Raw genomic sequence first — 21,137 nt, 5'->3', positions numbered from 1 at the left:
AACACCATCAGCCCAATTCTACCAACCCAACTCCCCTCAGCCCAAGGCAACAAAGTCTTTACCAAGTAACTATAGACCTGTTAGTTTAACTTCTATAGTTGGGAGATTAATAAAAGACCACATAGACAAGTTCTTTCAAGAAAAAAATATTTTAAGCAACAGACAGCCTGGATTCACGAAAGACAGAAGTTGTCAGACAAACCTGATTTCTTTTTATGAGGAGGTAAGTAAAACCTTGGACAGAGGGGTGGCGGTGGATGCGGTATATTTGGACAGAGGGGTGGCGGTGGACGTGGTATACTTGGACAGAGGGGTGGCGGTGGACGTGGTATACTTGGACAGAGGGGTGGCGGTGGATGTGGTATACTTGGACAGAGGGGGTGGCGGTGGACGTGGTATACTTGGACAGAGGGGTGGCGGTGGACGTGGTATACTTGGACAGAGGGGTGGCGGTGGACGTGGTATACTTGGACAGAGGGGTGGCGGTGGACGTGGTATACTTGGACAGAGGGGTGGCGGTGGATGTGGTATACTTGGACAGAGGGGTGGCGGTGGATGTGGTATACTTGGACAGAGGGGTGGCGGTGGATGTGGTATACTTGGACAGAGGGGTGGCGGTGGACGTGGTATACTTGGACAGAGGGGTGGCGGTGGATGTGGTATACTTGGACAGAGGGGTGGCGGTGGACGTGGTATACTTGGACAGAGGGGTGGCGGTGGATGCGGTATACTTGGACAGAGGGGTGGCGGTGGATGCGGTATACTTGGACAGAGGGGTGGCGGTGGACGTGGTATACTTGGACAGAGGGGTGGCGGTGGACGTGGTATACTTGGACAGAGGGGTGGCGGTGGACGTGGTATACTTGGACAGAGGGGTGGCGGTGGACGTGGTATACTTGGACAGAGGGGTGGCGGTGGATGCGGTATACTTGGACAGAGGGGTGGCGGTGGACGTGGTATACTTGGACAGAGGGGTGGTGGTGGACGTGGTATACTTGGACAGAGGGGTGGCGGTGGACATGGTATACTTGGACAGAGGGGTGGCGGTGGACGTGGTATACTTGGACAGAGGGGTGGCGGTGGACGTGGTATACTTGGACAGAGGGGTGGCGGTGGACGTGGTATACTTGGACAGAGGGGTGGCGGTGGACGTGGTATACTTGGACAGAGGGGTGGCGGTGGACATGGTATACTTGGACAGAGGGGTGGCGGTGGACGTGGTATACTTGGACAGAGGGTGGCGGTAGACGTGGTATACTTGGACAGAGGGGTGGCGGTGGACGTGGTATACTTGGACAGAGGGGTGGCGGTAGACGTGGTATACTTGGACAGAGGGGTGGCGGTGGACGTGGTATACTTGGACAGAGGGGTGGCGGTGGACATGGTATACTTGGACAGAGGGGTGGCGGTAGACGTGGTATACTTGGACAGAGGGGTAGTGGTGGACGTGATATACTTGGATTTTGCAAAAGCATTCGATACAGTTCCGCACACACGGCTCATGTGTAAGGTAAAGTCTACAGGTCTGGAAATATCAGTTTGTAAATGGATAGAAAACTGGCTAAAAGACAGAATTCAGAGAGTCGTGGTTAATGATTCTTACTCTGAATGGTGTGAGGTTATCAGTGGTGTACCCCGAGGTTCAGTGCTGGGACCCTTACTTTTTAATATCTTTATAAATGATATTGGGTCTGGGATCAGAAGTAACATTTCCGTCTTTGCAGATGACACCGAGCTATGCAGAGGAATAACCTCCTTACAGGATGTCTCCAATTTACAAGCCGACCTCAATGCTCTGTCTGATTGGGTGACTATGTGGCAGATGAGGTTTAATGTTGAGAAATGTAAAGTTCTGCACTTGGGGGCCAAGAATATGCATCATACATACTAGGGGAGTACAACTGGGGGGATCCATAGTGAAGAAGGATCTGGGGGGATCCATAGTAGAGAAGGATCTGGGGGGATCCATAGTGGAGAAGGATCTGGGGGGATCCATAGTGGAGAAGGATCTGGGGGGGATCCCTGGTGGAGAAGGATCTGGGAGATCCATAGTGGAGAAGGATCTGGGAGGGTCCATAGTGGAGAAGGATCTGGGAGGGTCCATAGTGGAGAAGGATCTGGGGAGATCCATAGTGGAGAAGGATCTGGGAGATCCATAGTGGAGAAGGATCTGGGAGGGTCCATAGTGGAGAAGGATCTGGGGAGATCCATAGTGGAGAAGGATCTGGGGGGATTCATAGTGGAGAAGGATCTGGGAGATCCATAGTGGAGAAGGATCTGGGGGGATCCCTGGTGGAGAAGGATCTGGGGGGATCCATAGTGGAGAAGGATCTGGGAGGGTCCATAGTGGAGAAGGATCTGGGGGGATTCATAGTGGAGAAGGATCTGGGGGTTTTGGTAGATCATAAGCTCAATAATAACATACAATGCCAAGCTGCGGTTTGCAAAGTGAGCAAAGTCCTTTCCTGTATAAGAGAGGTATGGACTCCAGAGAGAGAGATATCATCTGTACAAATCATTAGTAAGACCTCATCTGGAATATGCCGTTTAGTTTTGGGCTCCAGTTCTCAAAAAGGATATCGGGGAACTGGAGAAAGTGCAGAGAAGGGCAACCAAACTGATAAGAGGCATGGAGGAGCTCAGCTATGAGGAAAGATTAGAGGAACTGAATTTATTCACTCTTGATAAGAGGAGATTAAGGGGGGATATGGGGACAAAGTGGCACTCTTTACGTCTAGAGGAAAAGAGATTTAATCTCGAAATATGGAAAGGCTTCTTCACAGTAAGAGCTGTGAAAATGTGGAATAGACTCCCTGCAGAGGTGGTTCTGGCCGGCTCAGTGGATTGCTATAAGAAGGGCCTGGATCATTTCCTAAGTGTACAGAATATAACTGGGTACTGACATTTATAGGTAAAGTTGATCGGGGGATCAGGGAGGAACTTTTTTCGCCTGGTTTAGCAAATTGGATCATGGCTCTGCTGGGTTTTTTTTTTTTTTGGTTGAACTGGATGGACCTGTGTCTTTTTTTTCAACCTGACTAACTATGTAACTCCACCAACCCAACTCCACAACGCCCAACTCCACCAACCCACCTCCACAACGCCCAACTCCACCAACCCAACTCCACAACGCCCAACTCCACCAACCCTCTACAGCACGTCAGTCTGCCTGCATTCATTTATGTCTTTAGAGAACCAGTTGGAACCACCCCATATGAAAGGGGTCATAATTCTGTAGCCTTATGTCTCAGGGATGGCTATGTTTGCCATTATTCAGATATTCTATCCCCGTCAGAGCAGAAATGTGAGCGATAAAAACTTGCTCACACCATCCTGCATACATAATTGTCAGGGCTGGCTTAGACCTTCCTCCTCTGGGCTGGCCGCTCAGCTGTCGGCCAATTGCCAGCTCTCTTCTCTTTCCACAGTTACCAGCTGTTCCCGATGATGCTCGTCTGACCTGCCTATTTAAAGCCTTCCAGCTCATTCTTTCCTTTGCCTTCGCGTTGGTCACATCACAAGGAACCATCTCCTGCTGTTTGTTTCAAGACTGGCTTGCTGACATCCCTCCTGGCTTCTTATCCTGCTTGCAGTTGCTCTCCTTGGATCCCTGACGTCTGGCCTGGCTGATTACCCGATCTGGTTAATGAACTTTGGACTGGCTGACTACCCGATCTGGCTACTGGACTCTGGCTATGCTTGACTACGCTTTTTTCTATTTACCTTTTTATTTTTATTATTAATAAACAAGTGTGATTTGATTGTACTTCTGTCTCAGTCTGTTTCATGGTTCCTGACAATAATAAAGCAATCTGAGGCAGGCGAGTGTCTTGTGTATAGGCATGAGGGGGGTGGATGGGGAGTGTCATGTGCTCTTACAACACACTTGACATTTGATCCATTGCTATGCATTGTGCGTTGGGGAAAAATGCGGAAATTCTACATTTTTATGCAATACCCCTCCCCCCCCAAGGCAGCTTTGTGGTGAGGCCAGGAAACATAGAAAGTAGTTAGAAACCCTGGAGGTGACTTATCTAGATCAGGTGCAGAAAAACGATCCCTAAGGCCCCCCATGCAGGCTGAACTGTCTGAGCTCAGGGGTGGTAACACTATATACATATCTATGTTGTGTGTGTGTGTGTGTATATATATATATATAATTATACAGGATTTATATACAACAGTTTACGTAGCTCTTTACAGTACAAAGTCAATACACTTTAATACAGTAGGAATCAGAGGGCTCTGCTCCTTAGAGCTTACAATCTAAGAGGGAAGAGATACAAGAGGTAATAACTGTGGGGGATGTGCTGATTGAGAAGATAAATGTTCAGTTGTTAGGTGGGTGGGGGGCCAGATATGCTTCTCTGAAGAGATGAGTTTTCAGGGATCATCTGAAAGTGGGTAAAATAGGATAAAATTGAATAGATTGGGGTAGAGCATTCCAGAGGATGGGAGAGGCTCTGGAGAAGTCCTGACCGTGAGCATGGGATGAGGCGACAAGGGAGTTTGGGAGCAGGAGGTCCTGGGAGAAGCGAAGAGAATGATTAGGTTGGTATTTGGAGACCAGGTTAGTGATGGAGCTCGAGGCCGAGTTGTGGAAGGCTTTGTATTAGTTAGTATCTTGAATTTAATTCGTTGGCTGAGTGGCAGCCAATGGAGGGATTGGCAGAGGAGTATAGCAGATGCTGAGCGGTTTGTGAGGTGGATGAGCCTGGCAGCAGCGTTCATGATGGACTGAAGTGGGAGGAGTCTATTTGGAGGTAAGCCAATGAGGAGGGAGTTGCAGTAGTCGAGGCGAGAGATGACCAGGGATTGGATAGTGATAGGATGTGGGGGCGAAAGGATAGTTCAGAGTCCAGGATTACACCTAGAACCTTGGCAGGGGGATATATACAGTATCTCACAAAAGTCAGTACACCCCTAAGTGAAAATGACCCAATTAGCCATTTTCCCTCCCCGGTGTCATGTGACTCGTTAGTGTTACAAGGTCTCAGGTGTGTTAAATTTGGTGTTATCGCTCTCACTCTCTAATACTGGTCACTGGAAGGTCGACATGGCACCTCATGGCAAAGAACTCTCTGAGGATCTGAAGATAAGAATTGTTGCTCTACATAAAGATGGCCTAGGCTATAAGAAGATTGCCAAGACCCTGAAACTGATCTGCAGCACGGTGGCCAAGACCATACAGCGGTATAACAGGACAGGTTCCCCTCAGAACAGGCCTCGCCATGGTCCACCAAAGAAGTTGAGGTCACGTGATCAGCGTCATATCCAGAGGTTGTCTGGATACCTTACTAGACAGCTCTGGGGGTCTTCTTCCAACTTCGGGGGTCTTCTCGCCGGACTCCTCCACTATCTTCTGCTCTTTTACTACTGGAGGAGCCCGGCTTTCTCCTTAGTCGGTGCCATCCGGGGGTCTTCTTCCGACTTCGGGTGTCTTGTCCCGCTCTTCCGTTCCGAAGTCGGAAGAAGACCCCCGGAGCTGTCTAATAAAGTACTTTAAAACCTGTGTTGTGTTTTTTTTATTAACACTTTTTCCCTCAGGTGAATGGGTAGGGGTAACATGTACCCCATACTCGTTCACATAGGGTGGGGGGCCAGGATCTGGGGCCCCCTTTTTAAAGGGGGCTCCTGCATTCCGATGAGCCCCCCGCCCGCAGACCCTGACAACAAACGGCCAGGGTTGTCGGGAAGAGGCCCTTGTCCTCATCAACATGAGGACAGGGTGCTTTGGGGTGGGAGGGGCTCCCCCTTCCCCAAAGCACCCCCCATGTTGAGGGCACACAGCCTGGTATGGTTTGGGGGGGGGGGGGGCGCTTGCTCGTCCCCACCCCCTTTCCTGATCGGCCGGGCTGCGTGCTCGGATAAGGGTCTGCTATGGACTTAGCGGGGAACCCCACGCCTTTTTTTCGGCGTAGGGGTTCCCCTTAAAGTCCATACCGGCAACGAGGCTAGCGAGGTGTCAATCTCGCCGATGGAGGCGGCGACATTGACTTCCTTCACTAGTCCCGTCTACCTGGAGTCACGTTGAAAATGAATGGACTTTACTCTGTGTGTGGGCAAGTCCGTTCAATTCAAATGTCTGGCGGATTGTCCACCTGACCTAGTCAGCCGGAAAAGTCTGGTGGTGTGTGGTGGTGTGTGGACCTCCGCTGCAAAGTTCGGCGGATTGTCCACCGGACTAAGTCCGCCGGGTAGTCTGATCGTGTGTAAGCGGCATAAGGAGATGGATTACTGGAACCATGTCCTGTGCTCTGATGAGACCAAGATAAAGGTATTTGGTGTCAGATGGTGACAAGCGTGTGTGGGGGCAACCAGGTGAGGAGGACAAAGACAAGTGTGTCTTGTCTACAGTCAGACATGGTGGTGGGGGTGTCATGGTCTGGGGCTGCATGAGTGCTGCCGGCACTGGGGGGCTACAGATCATTGAGGGGACCATGAATGCCAACATGTACTGTGACATACTGAAGCAGAGCATGATCCCCTCCCTTCAGAGACTGGACCGCAGGGCAGTATTCCAACATGATAACCACCCCAAACACACCTCCAACACCACCACTGCCTTGCTAAAGAAGCTGAGGGTGAAGGTGATGGACTGGCCAAGCATGTCTCCAGACCTAAACCCTATTGATCATCTGTGGGACGTCCTCAGAGGGAAGGTGGAGGAGGGGAAGGTCTCCAACATCCACCAGCTCTGTGAGGTCATCATGGGGGAGGGGAAGAGGACTCCAGTGGTGACCTGTGAAGCTCTGCTGACCTCCATGCCCAAGAGGGTGAAGGCAGTGCTGGAAAATAATGGCGGCCACACAAAATATTCACACTTTGGGCCCAATGTGGACATTTTCACTTAGGGGTGTACTGACTTTTGTTGCCAGCGGTTTAGACATTAATGGCTGTGTGTTGAGTTATTTTGAGGGGACAGGAAATTTACACTGTTATACAAGCTGTACACTCACTACTTTACATTGTAGACAAGTGTCATTTCTTCAGTGTTGTCACATGAAAAGAGAGAAGATTTACACAAATGTCACTGGGGGGTGTACTTACAATTGTCAGATATTATATATGTGTCACCCACTCACATATGTCCTCCTATAAATGAAGTGTCGGGGGTTGGGAGGACGCACACACGAGCACAGAGATACAAAGCTCAGTTAGTAGGAAATTTTTACTGATTGAAGAGGAAACTCGCGGTGTAACCTAAACGCAGGACAGCTACTTTCTGGGTCATGAACTGAAGGTGAAAAGTCTCTGTTAGACACGCGTGTTGAAAAAATTAAAACAAGTTCACAGTGAGATATTGCAGTTAAAAGTTTAATCCTATAATGATAATACATAGAAAACCGTTCAGCACAGGGAACATAAATGAAGCATAAAATAACATGTTACACGCATGGCACATGGATATAATTCATACAGGAACATGTTACACGCATGGCACATGGATAGAATTCATACAGGAACATGTTACACGCATGGCACATGGATATAATTCGTACAGGAACATGTTACATGCATGGCACATGGATATAATTCATACAGGAACATGTTACACGCATGGCACATGGATATAATTCATACAGGAACATGTTACACGCATGGCACATGGATATAATTCATACAGGAACATGTTACACGCATGGCACATGGATATAATTCATACAGGAACATGTTACACGCATGGCACATGGATATAATTCGTACAGGAACATGTTACATGCATGGCACATGGATATAATACGTACAGGAATGTCAGGCTACAAGCAATGCACAGTGACAGCGGCAGAAAAGGCCTAAACAAGGGCAGATCTATACATTCATTAATACATTTATTTAGGGAGAGAAGGGGGGGGGGGGGCAGAAGCCAACCGAGTGTGCTGCAGGCCAAGGGGCATGCTGATAGGAGGAGAGAGCAAAATGAGCAGAGAGAAGGGGTTATCACTCTTCTGCTGCTCCTTCACTTTCCATTCAGCAGGTGTGAGGAACATCATGCTAATGTGCGTGTACGTAGGTATCCCCACTGTCAGCGGTGTGTATAAGCATGAAGTCTAACTGCACATGCATCATTATTTACATATATGAGCACACACACGCATGTCTGCTGCCGCCAAGCAGGCTGATAAAACCTGAACTCTGCACAAGCTTCTTGCTGAATGGTCTTTAGTCTTGGCTCCTGTGATCCTGTTTTATTGAGGCATCTGACCTGCTCTCGTATTACCCTTGTCTGCTTATGGTCGCTGTCTATCTCTACCACTGACCTCGGCCTGACCTACTGACCTCAGCCTGACCTACTGACCTCGGCCTGGGCTACTGACCTCGGCCTGATCTCCTGACCTCGGCCTGATCTACTGACCTCAGCCTGGGCTACTGACCTCAGCCTGTGCTACTGACCTCAGCCTGGGCTACTGACCTCAGCCTGACCTACTGACCTCAGCCTGGGCTACTGACCTCAGCCTGACCTACTGACCTCAGCCTGGGCTACTGACCTCGGCCTGATCTACTGACCTCGGCCTGATCTACTGACCTCGGCCTGATCTCCTGACCTCGGCCTGACCTACTGACCTCAGCCTGGGCTACTGACCTCAGCCTGATCTACTGACCTCAGCCTGGGCTACTGACCTCAGCCTGATCTACTGACCTCAGCCTGATCTACTGACCTCGGCCTGATCTCCTGACCTCGGCCTGATCTACTGACCTCAGCCTGTGCTACTGACCTCAGCCTGGGCTACTGACCTCAGCCTGACCTACTGACCTCAGCCTGGGCTACTGACCTCGGCCTGATCTACTGACCTCGGCCTGACCTACTGACCTCAGCCTGGGCTACTGACCTCGGCCTGATCTACTGACCTCGGCCTGATCTACTGACCTCGGCCTGATCTACTGACCTCGGCCTGATCTCCTGACCTCGGCCTGATCTCCTGACCTTGGCCTGCACTACTGACCTTGGCCTGGACCTCGCTTCTGCCCAGTGAATTTGTACGTTGCTGCCCACTTGTTGCCAACCTCTGCCTGTACCTGACTCTGATCCTGCCAAGGACTTGGTGTCTTTCCACTAGGCCTGGCTTAGGATGTGACTCCACCATTAGTTGAACTTGGCACATCCATGGTACACTGCCAGCTGGACTTCTGCTCACCTGATACCAGTGTTTCCAAGCCCACAGTGTTGGCACTTGTGCCATTTGTTCATCCCTGCAGACCCTGTCTACACCTCCGGGGGGGGCTAAGATGGGAATTGCACCACCCTCCTCATATTAGGCTTCTCATACAGATCCATGGCAGCAGGCTGAGGGTGGAGGGAGGACACCACAGAACTGCTCAATTGTAACCCTGACTGTGCTGCGTGGCAGAGCTTTTATAAATCTCAGGACTGGATGGACAGAAATAAAAATCCTTTGGCAGGTAAACCATTTCTCATATTTGTATTTCACCTGTGCAGGTAGATGTTTGATTGGCGTTCAGCTTTTGTGTATACTTTGTACATGAAACAAAATGGCTTACTCTGCCATTGGACATTTACGGGTTTTATTTAAAGGGGCACTCTCACTTGTCCCATTCAGGACAAAGTACCCTGGTCCACGTCTGCCCATTTCTCCAGAGACAGTCAATATGGTGGCACTGAACCTTTAGGTGGAGGTTACTTCATACATAGGATTGGTTATATACTGATACTGGAATAATGGGGCTTCTGGGTGATATGCTGACTGCCTCCGTACACAGAGGACATGGAAACCTCGGGATGTGAATGCAATAGTTGGACCAGAAAATTGGATTACCTCACCAAAATGTCTAAACTTAATAGCCAACGCGTTTTTGGGCCACACTTTGGCCCCTTCATCAGCTCTTCAGAGAGTGGCTGTTGAGGACCTACACCGCACATACCAGTTACCTTTTTATGTTATCCAACTTTATCTACAGTCCGAATCTCTGACAATTCTTGAAGCCTAACTCTGGGCAAAGCGAAGGTTTGCCCATGCGGTTCTGCTGTTCCTGAACTCCATGGGGCAACTGCTTGTTTTTGTTTAGGGGATTGAGGAAAGCTTATACTCACCCGATCCTCCACTCCACATGCAAACGGCACTCCCCCGCGATCCAGCGGTGGACTGTTCCTGACGTCTTCATGTCCAGAGCAGGTCTATAGGTGTGAGGACCAGTCCAGCACACAAGACCACTGGACTGCCGCAGAAGAGGACATGACAAATACAATCACACACATGGGTTTGGACTTGATGGACTTGTGTCTTTTTTCATCCTCACCTCCTATAGAAAAAGGGAATTGTAGGAGAAAAAGGGTCCATACATGGAACACCATAACCATGAATTACCCTAGTATCGCCCAGTAAAGTGACGGACTGTCTTGATACCAAGTTATATAAAAAAATAGAAATTTTTATTATTAAGGATAAAAAGTTTTTTTTAGAGAAAAAGAAAAACATATAAATATAAAGTTTCAATAAATACATAGTATGGTTGTAACATAAACAAATGTGTTACGGCGATATTTAGTGTCCAATTCGGTCTTTATTTTCTACTAGTTTCGCGACTTTTCTGTCGCTTCTTCAGGAGACCTTGTTTGTGTGAAATTGAACATACCATGTCAAAAAGTTATCATAACCAAATTAACAAAGTTAACAAAATTAACATAGTTCAAGATATTTGGTGTATTGTTTTATAGGTATTTGATAGCAGCATAGCACCAATTGTGAACTAGACGAAGGACAAGATCCTCCTCTGCATTTGACTATCTATATCCCGTTCCCATCTCTGCCAATCCCATGCATCTTCATCCATGTTGCATTGCCTGAAAACATTTGGATGTACTGGTATGTGGACTCTGTGTTCGGATACTGGGACACAAATGTTATGTTCTGCACACATATATTGGACATCTTCCCAGTAACAAAAAGAGTTTATTCACATAATCATTTAACGTTTTATTTTTCGAATAATTTTCTGGTAAAAATATTTTCCACTTCTGATTATTGTTTTGTAGCTGACTCTTACAACCTCCCGTGTCCGCCCCAAAGGGTGGTCTAAGCCTGGTTGGCGGGGACTGCCCTAACTCCAAGTGTTTTCTGCCATTTGATGTTTCCATAGTGGTGAGCTGCCTACTCTCTAACTCTTTCTGTAAAACAATACACCAAATATCTTGAACTATGTTAATTTTGTTAACTTTGTTAATTTGGTTATGATAACTTTTTGACATGATATGTTCAATTTCAGACAAACAAGGTCTCCTGAAGAAGTGACAGAAAAGTCGCGAAACTAGTAGAAAATAAAGACCGAATTGGACACTAAATATCGCCGTAACACATTTGTTTATGTTACAACCATACTATGTATTTATTGAAACTTTATATTTATATGTTTTTCTTTTTCTCTAAAAAAACTTTTTATACTTAATAATAAAAATGTTTATTTTTTTATATAACTTGGTATCAAGACAGTCCGTCACTTTACTGGGCGATACTAGGGTAATTCATGGTTATGGTGTTCCATGTATGGACCCTTTTTCTCCCACAATTCCCTTTTTCTGTAGTTAATATATAAGGATGAGGATACCGCATACCTTTTTGTAGTTTAGGCCGGGTTCACACTATAGCGATGCGGGAACGCCGCGAATCCGTGGCATTTACCGGCATCGCACACCTCCCGCCGGCAGTTCACACTGCCCTATGCGGTTGGCTGGGAGTGTCAATGTTATGTTAATGACACCCCCAGATCCGTCCGCATATCGCAGTGCGATCTGCCGACTCGCACAGGAATCGGATCGCATGGTGCGAACCCCCATGCGATCCGATTCTGTTGCGGACCCAAAAAAGGGTCCCGTGCGAGTTTGCTGCGGGAGCGCTGCGAATTCAGCCATACTATCTGTATACTATCTGTATACTATCTGTATACTATCTGTATGGCTGAACTCGCATCGCTACGGAGATCGGATGTGATTTGCGGTGTGAATCACATCCGGATCTCCCCCCGCAGCGGTGTGAACCGGACCTTAGGCACAATAATACAACTATCCTCACCTCCTATGTAACTATGTGTAACTATGACATCCTGCGCCGCGGCCCGGCTGGAATGGAAGTACATGTAGTACTTCAGAAAAAGGTGCTTTAAAAATCAAATAATTCATATCCAAAAACGAGGGGTGGTCTTTAGTTTAAGACCAGCTTTCAAAAGGGGGTGGACACTCTGTTTTAAGGATGAGGTGGTGGCTTTAGACTGCCCCGATCGGGGGGGCGCGGTGTCAGTAACTGCCCATAAAACTGTTGCAGCAAAGAAGAAACAAAATACTTGCCTCCCCCTGTTGGCCGTCTTGTTGAACTCCAAGGGAGAAATCCCCGGCTCCGATGGTTCCTCCCACTCACCCCCATGTCTCTTCAGGCCGTTGTAATGATATGGGGATTGGCGGGAGGAACCATTGAACATAGCGGGGGGGGGGGGGATCAGGAAATTAAAATTAAAAGGAATAAAACTCCCAGGAATGTCGGTTTCTGAAAAAACTTCATCTGCAGATTTCTCTTCAGCTGAGAAGCCAGCAGGAGAGAGATCCTTTTCTTCTTTTTAGGGAACACTTTTTGGGGAGTTGAATTTGGCTTTAAAGTGTAACTGAAGGCAAAACTTTTTGAATAAAATGGTGAAGAATTAGAAGCGATGTCTGGTGCTCTCTGTTATTGGGATTCGTTCGCTGCGATCAGAGGCGGCTCTAGGCTTTGTGAGGCCCTAGGCAAAACTTAGACATGAGGCCCCACTTGCGCCCATAATGGAAAAAATAATTCAAGCAAGTTATCAGTGGTGGATGAGACAATGGAGTCAGGGGTGATTCTGGGCTAGGACAGAAGTATCACCACTACTGGGAGGCTTGACAGGCAGGAGAAGGATTAGGTATATGACAGGAGTCCCACCATTGGATAGGGATCCTCCTTCTGTCAGCTCCTTTTCCTGTCTGTAGACATCAGAGGTGAGGAGGCAGCCAGCATCTCTCCCCGAGTTCAGATTGCAGTGCGTTGGACACCAAACAGCCCACACAAGCCGAGGGCGGGTGTGCCCACATTAGCGCCACCCTGCTGGGGAATTCACTGGAGCCACTTGGCTCAGCACCAGCAGGATTTAGCCTGGATACACAGGCAAGGTCCTGGCAATGCAGGTAATTTACCAGAGCAGAGAGGATCTCCGCTTAGGGAGAGAGACATTCCCCAAAAAGTGATGCTCTGTGTGCGGGTCGGCCAAATTAGGCAGCTGCGAGGCCCCTGTGATAGCGAGGTCTTAGGCCACCGCCTAATTTGTCTAATTAAAGAGCCGTCTCTGGCTGCGATCGCCCTCACCCCGGGGGGAATGGAAATGAGGGTAAGCCCAGGAGTGCAGAAATGAAATGGTGGGGGGTTTAGCTGAACTCACGCGATTTCACTCGCGATTTCCGGGAGGATTTCACACATCTGGGTGTGTCTCTGCACAGATGTCAACGGAAATCGCACCCCGAAATCGCCAAAAGTAGTACAGAAAGGACTTATAAATAGGTGCGGCGTCACACCAATTAGGACGGTGCCATTGCTGACAATTGCCGCAGATTTGGCGTGTAAAATCACACGGCACTTTGCATCCAATGTGAACCAGGGATACATGCAAAAGTTTGAGTTGCCACCAGAACAGGATTGAACGGGTGATGTTTGGTGGGGGGGGGGGGGGTAGTGCCCGCTGGATGTGATGGGGGGTATAATACCCGATGCCGCCGGGGCTTGTGTACACCCTGGCTGCTGCCTTTGCAGTGCACTTGGGAGGAAGGGGGGGCTCAACTGTGTGGTTTTACTGCCCCCCAACCACTAGTGTAAAGGAGCCCCTGTTTTTGGTTGCAGCTTAGCAAGAAAATCAGAAGCACCATTGTAACAATATACAGATAAAGATCTTCTACTCTTTAAAGTAAATAAAAATAGAAGTAGAGAGGTCAATAATTATACAGAATGTATGATAGAAATCTAAACTATAAAATCAACGCTTCATCTCTTCTTAATCATAAACTATAGAAAGAGAAAAGAAAATCAGATATTTGACCCATTTATTCTCTATTTAGTAGACGTGTTTTGTTGTTTATTATCTTCTGTTGCTTTTTTTTATTATGTGATATTTGGCTTCTGTATCTTTATTTCATTGTAATGTAATTCTCTACAGATTATAGTAAAACTCTGACCCCACCCGCCATGTTAGTTCTTCCACAACTGCCAAGACTGCCCCAGGTTCTAGGCCCCCAAATGAGGGACAGTTGGGGGGGTCTATGCTGGTAACCCAATGCCACCCATTGAAACTAAATTTGGTGGTTGCTCCGTATCGTTCTGGATATCGGTTCCTCTCCTGATGGATTTTTATTGATCGTGGTAATCTCATTTTATCAGATTTTATCTAATTTTATCAGATTTTATCTCATTTCATCAGATGTTATCTAATTGTATCAGATTTTATCTAATTTTATCAGATTTTATCTCATTTTATCAGATTTTATCTCATTTTATCAGATTTTATCTCATTTCATCAGATGTTATCTAATTGTATCAGATTTTATCTAATTTTATCAGATTTTATCTAATTTTATCAGATTTTATCTCATTTTATCAGATTTTATCTAATTGTATCATTTTTTTTTTGTTTCAATGTTTTTATTGATTATTATTGATAAAACAAATATTGCATGTTACATACACATAGTAAAACATAAATCTGAATATCATTGTAATTATGAAATACATTGTATCAGATTTTATCTAATTGTATCAGATTTTATCTCATTTTATCAGATTTTATCTCATTTTATCAGAATTCGAGATTGGTATGGTTGGTTCTATGAATCGTTTGACCAACATTCCCAATTTGCTGCATATTATTGAATATGTTCAATTCAAAGAATGGATCTAAATTGGCAATACAATTGATTGACACCTCAAATTTATTTGGGATTTTTAAGGCAATATAGAAAAAAATTATACTAGATGTATATAAAAAAATATAAATTTTATTACAGATATCAAAAAAACATTTACAATAACAAAGAAATCCATAAAATAACAATGTTGTGCCGACATATGTATATAGCATAAAATAATACCACATGCGTAAACTTTATGCAACAGAGCAAGCGGCTATTTTTCCTACGCGTTTCGAAAAGTATGTATTAATAGTTTTTTCTTCGGGGAATCCACTATCTGTGAACACACAACAAGCAAGAAATATTTCGAAAAAAATACACTTATAAACATAACATAATACATTTAAAAGGTACAACCTTCTCCCCTTTGGCCCCGTTTTTCCCGTCTTTGGGACGGTCGCCAAAATAAGAGAAAATGCCTTTTATGGCACAAAAAAATAAGCATGTGAGTATTCAAGTATTGGGATTTAAATGTATTATGTTATGTTTATAAGTGTATTTTTTCGAAATATTTATTGCCTGTTGTGTGTTCACAGATAGTGGCTTCCCTGAAGAAGAAACTATTAATACATACTTTTTCGAAACGCGTAGGAAAAATAGCCGCTTGCTCTGTTGCATAAAGTTTACGCATGTGGTATTATTTTATGCTATATACATATGTCAGCACAACATTGTTATTTTATGGATTTTTTTGTTATTGTAAAGTTTTTTTTTATATCTGTAATAAAATTTATATTTTTTTATATACATCTAGTATAATTATTTTCTATATTGCCTTAAAAATCCCAAATAAATTTGAGGTGTCAATCAATTGTATTTACTATTTCCGGGATGATGGCAATAACATGCCACAGCTCATGAGTCCAACAAATATTCTGGATCTAAATTGTCATTTTTGGTTTGGAGTCGTCTGCTGCCTTGTGCAGTAATTATTGCTGTAATATATGAAGCAATGAGCCGAGCTCTACAGATGACCCAATTAGAATTGTTATAGAAAATATGAAGACAGGACAGTGCTGATTAATAAGTAGAACAATATACTTTGTAGTGGAAAACAATAACTTGGTCATTCGGTTAAAAACAAAGAAAGTAGGTCAGTGTGTTTTCCTTTCTTGTGTGCGTTGGTTGTATTTTCCCTTCAGGTTCTCTCGGTGTACACCACCCCATTGTGTGCTCCTTTCATACTCCTCCTTGGTGTTCGCCCCTCTCCTCATTCTCCTCTCCAGTTGGAATTTCTACGCTGAGAGACGTGGCTGCGAATGCTGGATGAGCGAGAGGACTCACCTCCTAGAGAGCGGAGATCGAGGGTCTCGTAGGCCGGCGGGGGGGTGATATCGGCCACCACCCTCACTTGGTTCTGGGAGGGGATGATGTGTGGATTGTGGCTGCTTCTTCGTTCGGTTGCTGCAAAGGAGACAGGGGTCGGGTCTCTCCCCGTCTCTTCTACAGATGGTGTCTTACGGTTGCGGTATCGATGAAGGAGAACGATCAATGAGATGGCAGCCACATCAAAAACCAACTCACCCATTTCCACCACTGAAAGGACCGAAGAGCCAAACCAAAGGCTCCATTGGCTGCCCAACAATGACAACAGCGTCACCATCTGAAAAGACAGAAGACACTTTATTACTATTAAAGACAACTGGAGAATATTGTTTTGGTACTCTCAGAATCAATTACAGGACTTCCAATGGTCCTTTCAGTATCCCTGCAGGACTTTCATGACTACTACTCTCAGAATCCCTCCCAGGACTTCCAATGGTAATCATGGAATCCATGTAAGGACCTCCAATGGTATGGTAATAGGACTACTACTCTCAGTGTCTCTGCAGGACTTCCAAGACTACTACTCTCAGATTCCCTCTCAGGACTTCCAATGGTAATCATGGAATCCCTGTAAGGACCTCCAATGGTTTGCCCAGAATCCCTGCAGGACTACTACTCTCAGTATCCCTGCAGGACTTCCAGGACTACTACTCTGAGATTCCCCCTCAGGCCTTCCAATGGTATGCCCAGAATCAGTACCAGGACTTCCAATGATACTCTCAGTATCCCTGCAAGACTTTGAGGACTACTATTGTAAGAATCCCTCCCAGGACTTCCGACGGTATGCCCAGAATCCCCGCAGGACTTCCAGGACTACTACTCTCAGAATCCCTCCCAGGACTTCCAATGGTAATCACGGAATCCCTGTAAGGACCTCCAATGGTTTGCCCAGAATCCCTGCAGGACTACTACTCTCAGTATCCCTGCAGGACTTCCAAGACTACTACTCTGAGATTCCCTCCCAGGACTTCCAATGGTAATCACGGAATCCATGTAAGGACCTCCAATGGTTTGCCCAGAATCCCCGCAGGACTACTACTCTGAGATTCCCTCCCAGGCCTTCCAATGGTATGCCCAGAATCAGTACCAGGACTTCCAATGATACTCTCAGTATCCCTGCTAGACTTCCAGGACTAAAAAAATAAGCAAAAAATAAAATAAAAATCAGCCATTCAGGAGGTGGCCGGGAAATTGTCCTTCAAACGCTGAGAAGACTCCCCCGGGGAGAGGGGCCCAATGGTGGCAAATCTTCCACCAAACCCAAATCCAGAAATGTCCCATCATTAGATGTAGCGGCTGCACTTGTTCTCCCTCTTCTTCTCACCTGGTGATCTGGCCAATAACACACCTCCTTTATTAGTGCACCCCCACTCTGGAGGGAGGAGCACAGGGAGCACCTTTGGAGAACAGCATTGTCAGTCGGGGGGGGGGGGGGGTGGAGTGTTATATGGACTAGCAGATTTAAATACAGTAGCAAAATGAAGCCAAACTCCACCTAACACTCTATAAGTTGTCACAGCAAACAGTTTTATATGAATAAATAAAAGCTGATCCTTGTAAGCACCCCTGTCAGGGGTAAGGGGTTGGTCCCATCCCTGGAAACTGATGCATTTGGAAAAGAGCTTGTTCTGCTGAGAAACAGACTTACTGGCAGGATCATCGGGTGAAAATAAAGGAAAGAAAAATGAAGAAAGGAAACAAATGCAGCCGTCACCTGAACAGTGAACCCCCCACGGGATCGACCCGGCGTCTTTATTCAACCTTCCCGACTATATAACTAACTATATATCTATATATCTATACAATGTAACGATATAACAATGTAACGATATAACAATGTAACGATATAACAATGTAACGATGTAACAATGTAACGATATAACAATGTAACGATATAACAATGTAACGATATAACAATGTAACGATATAACAATGTAACGATGTAACAATGTAACGATATAACAATGTAACGATATAACAATGTAACGATGTAACAATGTAACGATGTAACAATGTAACGATATAACAATGTAACGATATAACAATGTAACGATATAACAATGTAACGATGTAACAATGTAACGATGTAACAATGTAACGATATAACAATGTAACGATGTAACAATGTAACGATGTAACAATGTAACGATATAACAATGTAACGATATAACAATGTAACGATGTAACAATGTAACGATGTAACAATGTAACGATGTAACAATGTAACGATGTAACAATGTAACGATATAACAATGTAACGATGTAACAATGTAACGATATAACAATGTAACGATATAACAATGTAACGATATAACAATGTAACGATATAACAATGTAACGATGTAACAATGTAACGATATAACAATGTAACGATATAACAATGTAACGATGTAACAATGTAACGATATAACAATGTAACGATATAACAATGTAACGATATAACAATGTAACGATGTAACAATGTAACGATATAACAATGTAACGATATAACAAGTTAATAAAACTCTTTCAGTTCCTTCCATGGAAATATAACTGGAATGTTTTCTCTGAGCTCGGCGTGTTGTGTGATGTGTGGGGAGAAGTTGGAGGTAGAGGAAGGTGGGGGAGGGGGGGGCTTATGTTGGGACAGAGAGGCCCCCGGGGCACACAGGTGGGGTTGTAGAACACGAACATTAAACAGCCATATATCATATGAATGCCGATCTCTTCCATGTCTTCTCCCCTCCCCCATCGTATCTCTTCCATGTCTTCTCCCCTCCCCCCATCGTATCTCTTCCATGTCTTCTCCCCTCCCCCCATCGTATCTCTTCCATGTCTTCTCCCCTCCCCCATCATATCTCTTCCATGTCTTCTCCCCTCCCCCCATCGTATCTCTTCCATGTCTTCTCCCCTCCCCCATCATATCTCTTCCATGTCTTCTCCCCTCCCCCCATCGTATCTCTTCCATGTCTTCTCCCCTCCCCCATCGTATCTCTTCCATGTCTTGTCCCCTCCCCCCATCATATCTCTTCCATGTCTTGTCCCCTCCCCCATCGTATCTCTTCCATGTCTTCTCCCCTCCCCCATCGTATCTCTTCCATGTCTTCTCCCCTCCCCCATCATATCTCTTCCATGTCTTCTCCCCTCCCCCCATCGTATCTCTTCCATGTCTTCTCCCCTCCCCCATCATATCTCTTCCATGTCTTCTCCCCTCCCCCCATCGTATCTCTTCCATGTCTTCTCCCCTCCCCCATCGTATCTCTTCCATGTCTTGTCCCCTCCCCCCATCATATCTCTTCCATGTCTTGTCCCCTCCCCCATCGTATCTCTTCCATGTCTTGTCCCCTCCCCCATCGTATCTCTTCCATGTCTTCTCCCCTCCCCCATCATATCTCTTCCATGTCTTGTCCCCTCCCCCCATCATATCTCTTCCATGTCTTGTCCCCTCCCCCATCATATCTCTTCCATGTCTTGTCCCCTCCCCCATCATATCTCTTCCATGTCTTGTCCCCTCCCCCCATCGTATCTCTTCCATGTCTTGTCCCCTCCCCCATCATATCTCTTCCATGTCTTGTCCCCTCCCCCCATCGTATCTCTTCCATGTCTTGTCCCCTCCCCCCATCGTATCTCTTCCATGTCTTGTCCCCTCGCCCATCGTATCTCTTCCATGTCTTGTCCCCTCCCCCCATCGTATCTCTTCCATGTCTTGTCCCCTCCCCCATCATATCTCTTCCATGTCTTGTCCCCTCCCCCCATCGTATCTCTTCCATGTCTTGTCCCCTCCCCCATCATATCTCTTCCATGTCTTGTCCCCTCCCCCATCATATCTCTTCCATGTCTTGTCCCCTCCCCCCATCGTATCTCTTCCATGTCTTGTCCCCTCCCCCCATCGTATCTCTTCCATGTCTTGTCCCCTCCCCCCATCGTATCTCTTCCATGTCTTGTCCCCTCCCCCCATCGTATCTCTTCCATGTCTTGTCCCCTCCCCCATCGTATCTCTTCCATGTCTTGTCCCCTCCCCCCATCGTATCTCTTCCATGTCTTGTCCCCTCCCCCATCGTATCTCTTCCATGTCTTGTCCCCTCCCCCATCGTATCTCTTCCATGTCTTGTCCCCTCCCCCCATCGTATCTCTTCCATGTCTTCTCCCCTCCCCCATCGTATCTCTTCCATGTCTTGTCCCCTCCCCCCATCGTATCTCTTCCATGTCTTCTCCCCTCCCCCATCATATCTCTTCCATGTCTTCTCCCCTCCCCCCATCGTATCTCTTCCATGTCTTGTCCCCTCCCCCATCGTATCTCTTCCATGTCTTCTCCCCTCCCCCCATCATATCTCTTCCATGTCTTGTCCCCTCCCCCATCATATCTCTTCCATGTCTTGTCCCCCCCCCCCCCCTCCGGCAGTCTTGGTTTTTATTGGATGGATTCTTCTATTATCTCCTCGGTTTGTAACGCTTTGTAAAACGCACCGCAAGCACCATAGGGGGCGCCTGCAGGACGATTACGGTGACATAAATGACGGCGTTTGGGGAGCGGTAAAATAAGCAGAATGCTACATGGGAGACGCGTTTTTACATGACGCAAAGCGAAGCGCAGCAAACCCCGCTCACTGCAGCGCACACAACGTACCCCGCTCACTGCAGCGCACACAACGTACCCCGCTCACTGCAGCGCACACAACGTACCCCGATCACTGCAACGCACACAACGTCCCCCGCTCACTGCAACGCACACAACGTACCCCGCTCACTGCAGCGCACACAACGTACCCCGCTCACTGCAGCGCACACAACGTACCCCGCTCACTGCAGCGCACACAACGTACCCCGCTCACTGCAGCGCACACAACGTCCCCCGCTCACTGCAGCGCACACAACGTCCCCCGCTCACTGCAGCGCACACAACGTCCCCCGCTCACTG

General features: G+C 46.6%; 1 protein-coding gene and 1 long non-coding RNA gene across 34 annotated transcripts in view; both read right to left on the bottom strand.

Annotated features, from left to right (window-relative positions):
• The window catches only part of LOC143956926 (uncharacterized), a 91,134-nt gene extending 80,787 nt beyond the window's left edge, over positions 1-10,347 (bottom strand). For 21 of the 33 annotated variants that reach the window (XR_013269990.1, XR_013270014.1, XR_013269995.1 and 18 more), the window contains exon 1: positions 8,338-10,347. This is a non-coding gene — a long non-coding RNA (uncharacterized LOC143956926). The remainder of the gene's footprint in view (positions 1-8,337) is intronic. The other 12 variants (XR_013269994.1, XR_013269996.1, XR_013269997.1 and 9 more) reach the window with 12 other exon arrangements.
• A 5,587-nt stretch (positions 10,348-15,934) lies between these two features.
• The window catches only part of SCNN1A (sodium channel epithelial 1 subunit alpha), a 166,631-nt gene continuing 161,428 nt past the window's right edge, over positions 15,935-21,137 (bottom strand). Inside the window, exon 13 of the mRNA XM_077467097.1 lies at positions 15,935-16,517. Within this exon, the coding sequence (XP_077323223.1) occupies positions 16,125-16,517 (393 nt within the window). The 3' untranslated portion in view covers positions 15,935-16,124. The remainder of the gene's footprint in view (positions 16,518-21,137) is intronic.

The sequence above is a fragment of the Lithobates pipiens genome, unplaced genomic scaffold (assembly GCF_037356315.1).
Source record: "Lithobates pipiens isolate NorthernLeopardFrog02 unplaced genomic scaffold, aLitPip1_a1.2 Scaffold_47, whole genome shotgun sequence".
Taxonomy (NCBI): domain Eukaryota; kingdom Metazoa; phylum Chordata; class Amphibia; order Anura; family Ranidae; genus Lithobates; species Lithobates pipiens.
The sequence above is the reverse complement of the archived record's forward strand: the minus strand, read 5'-3'. Positions and strand labels throughout refer to the sequence as shown.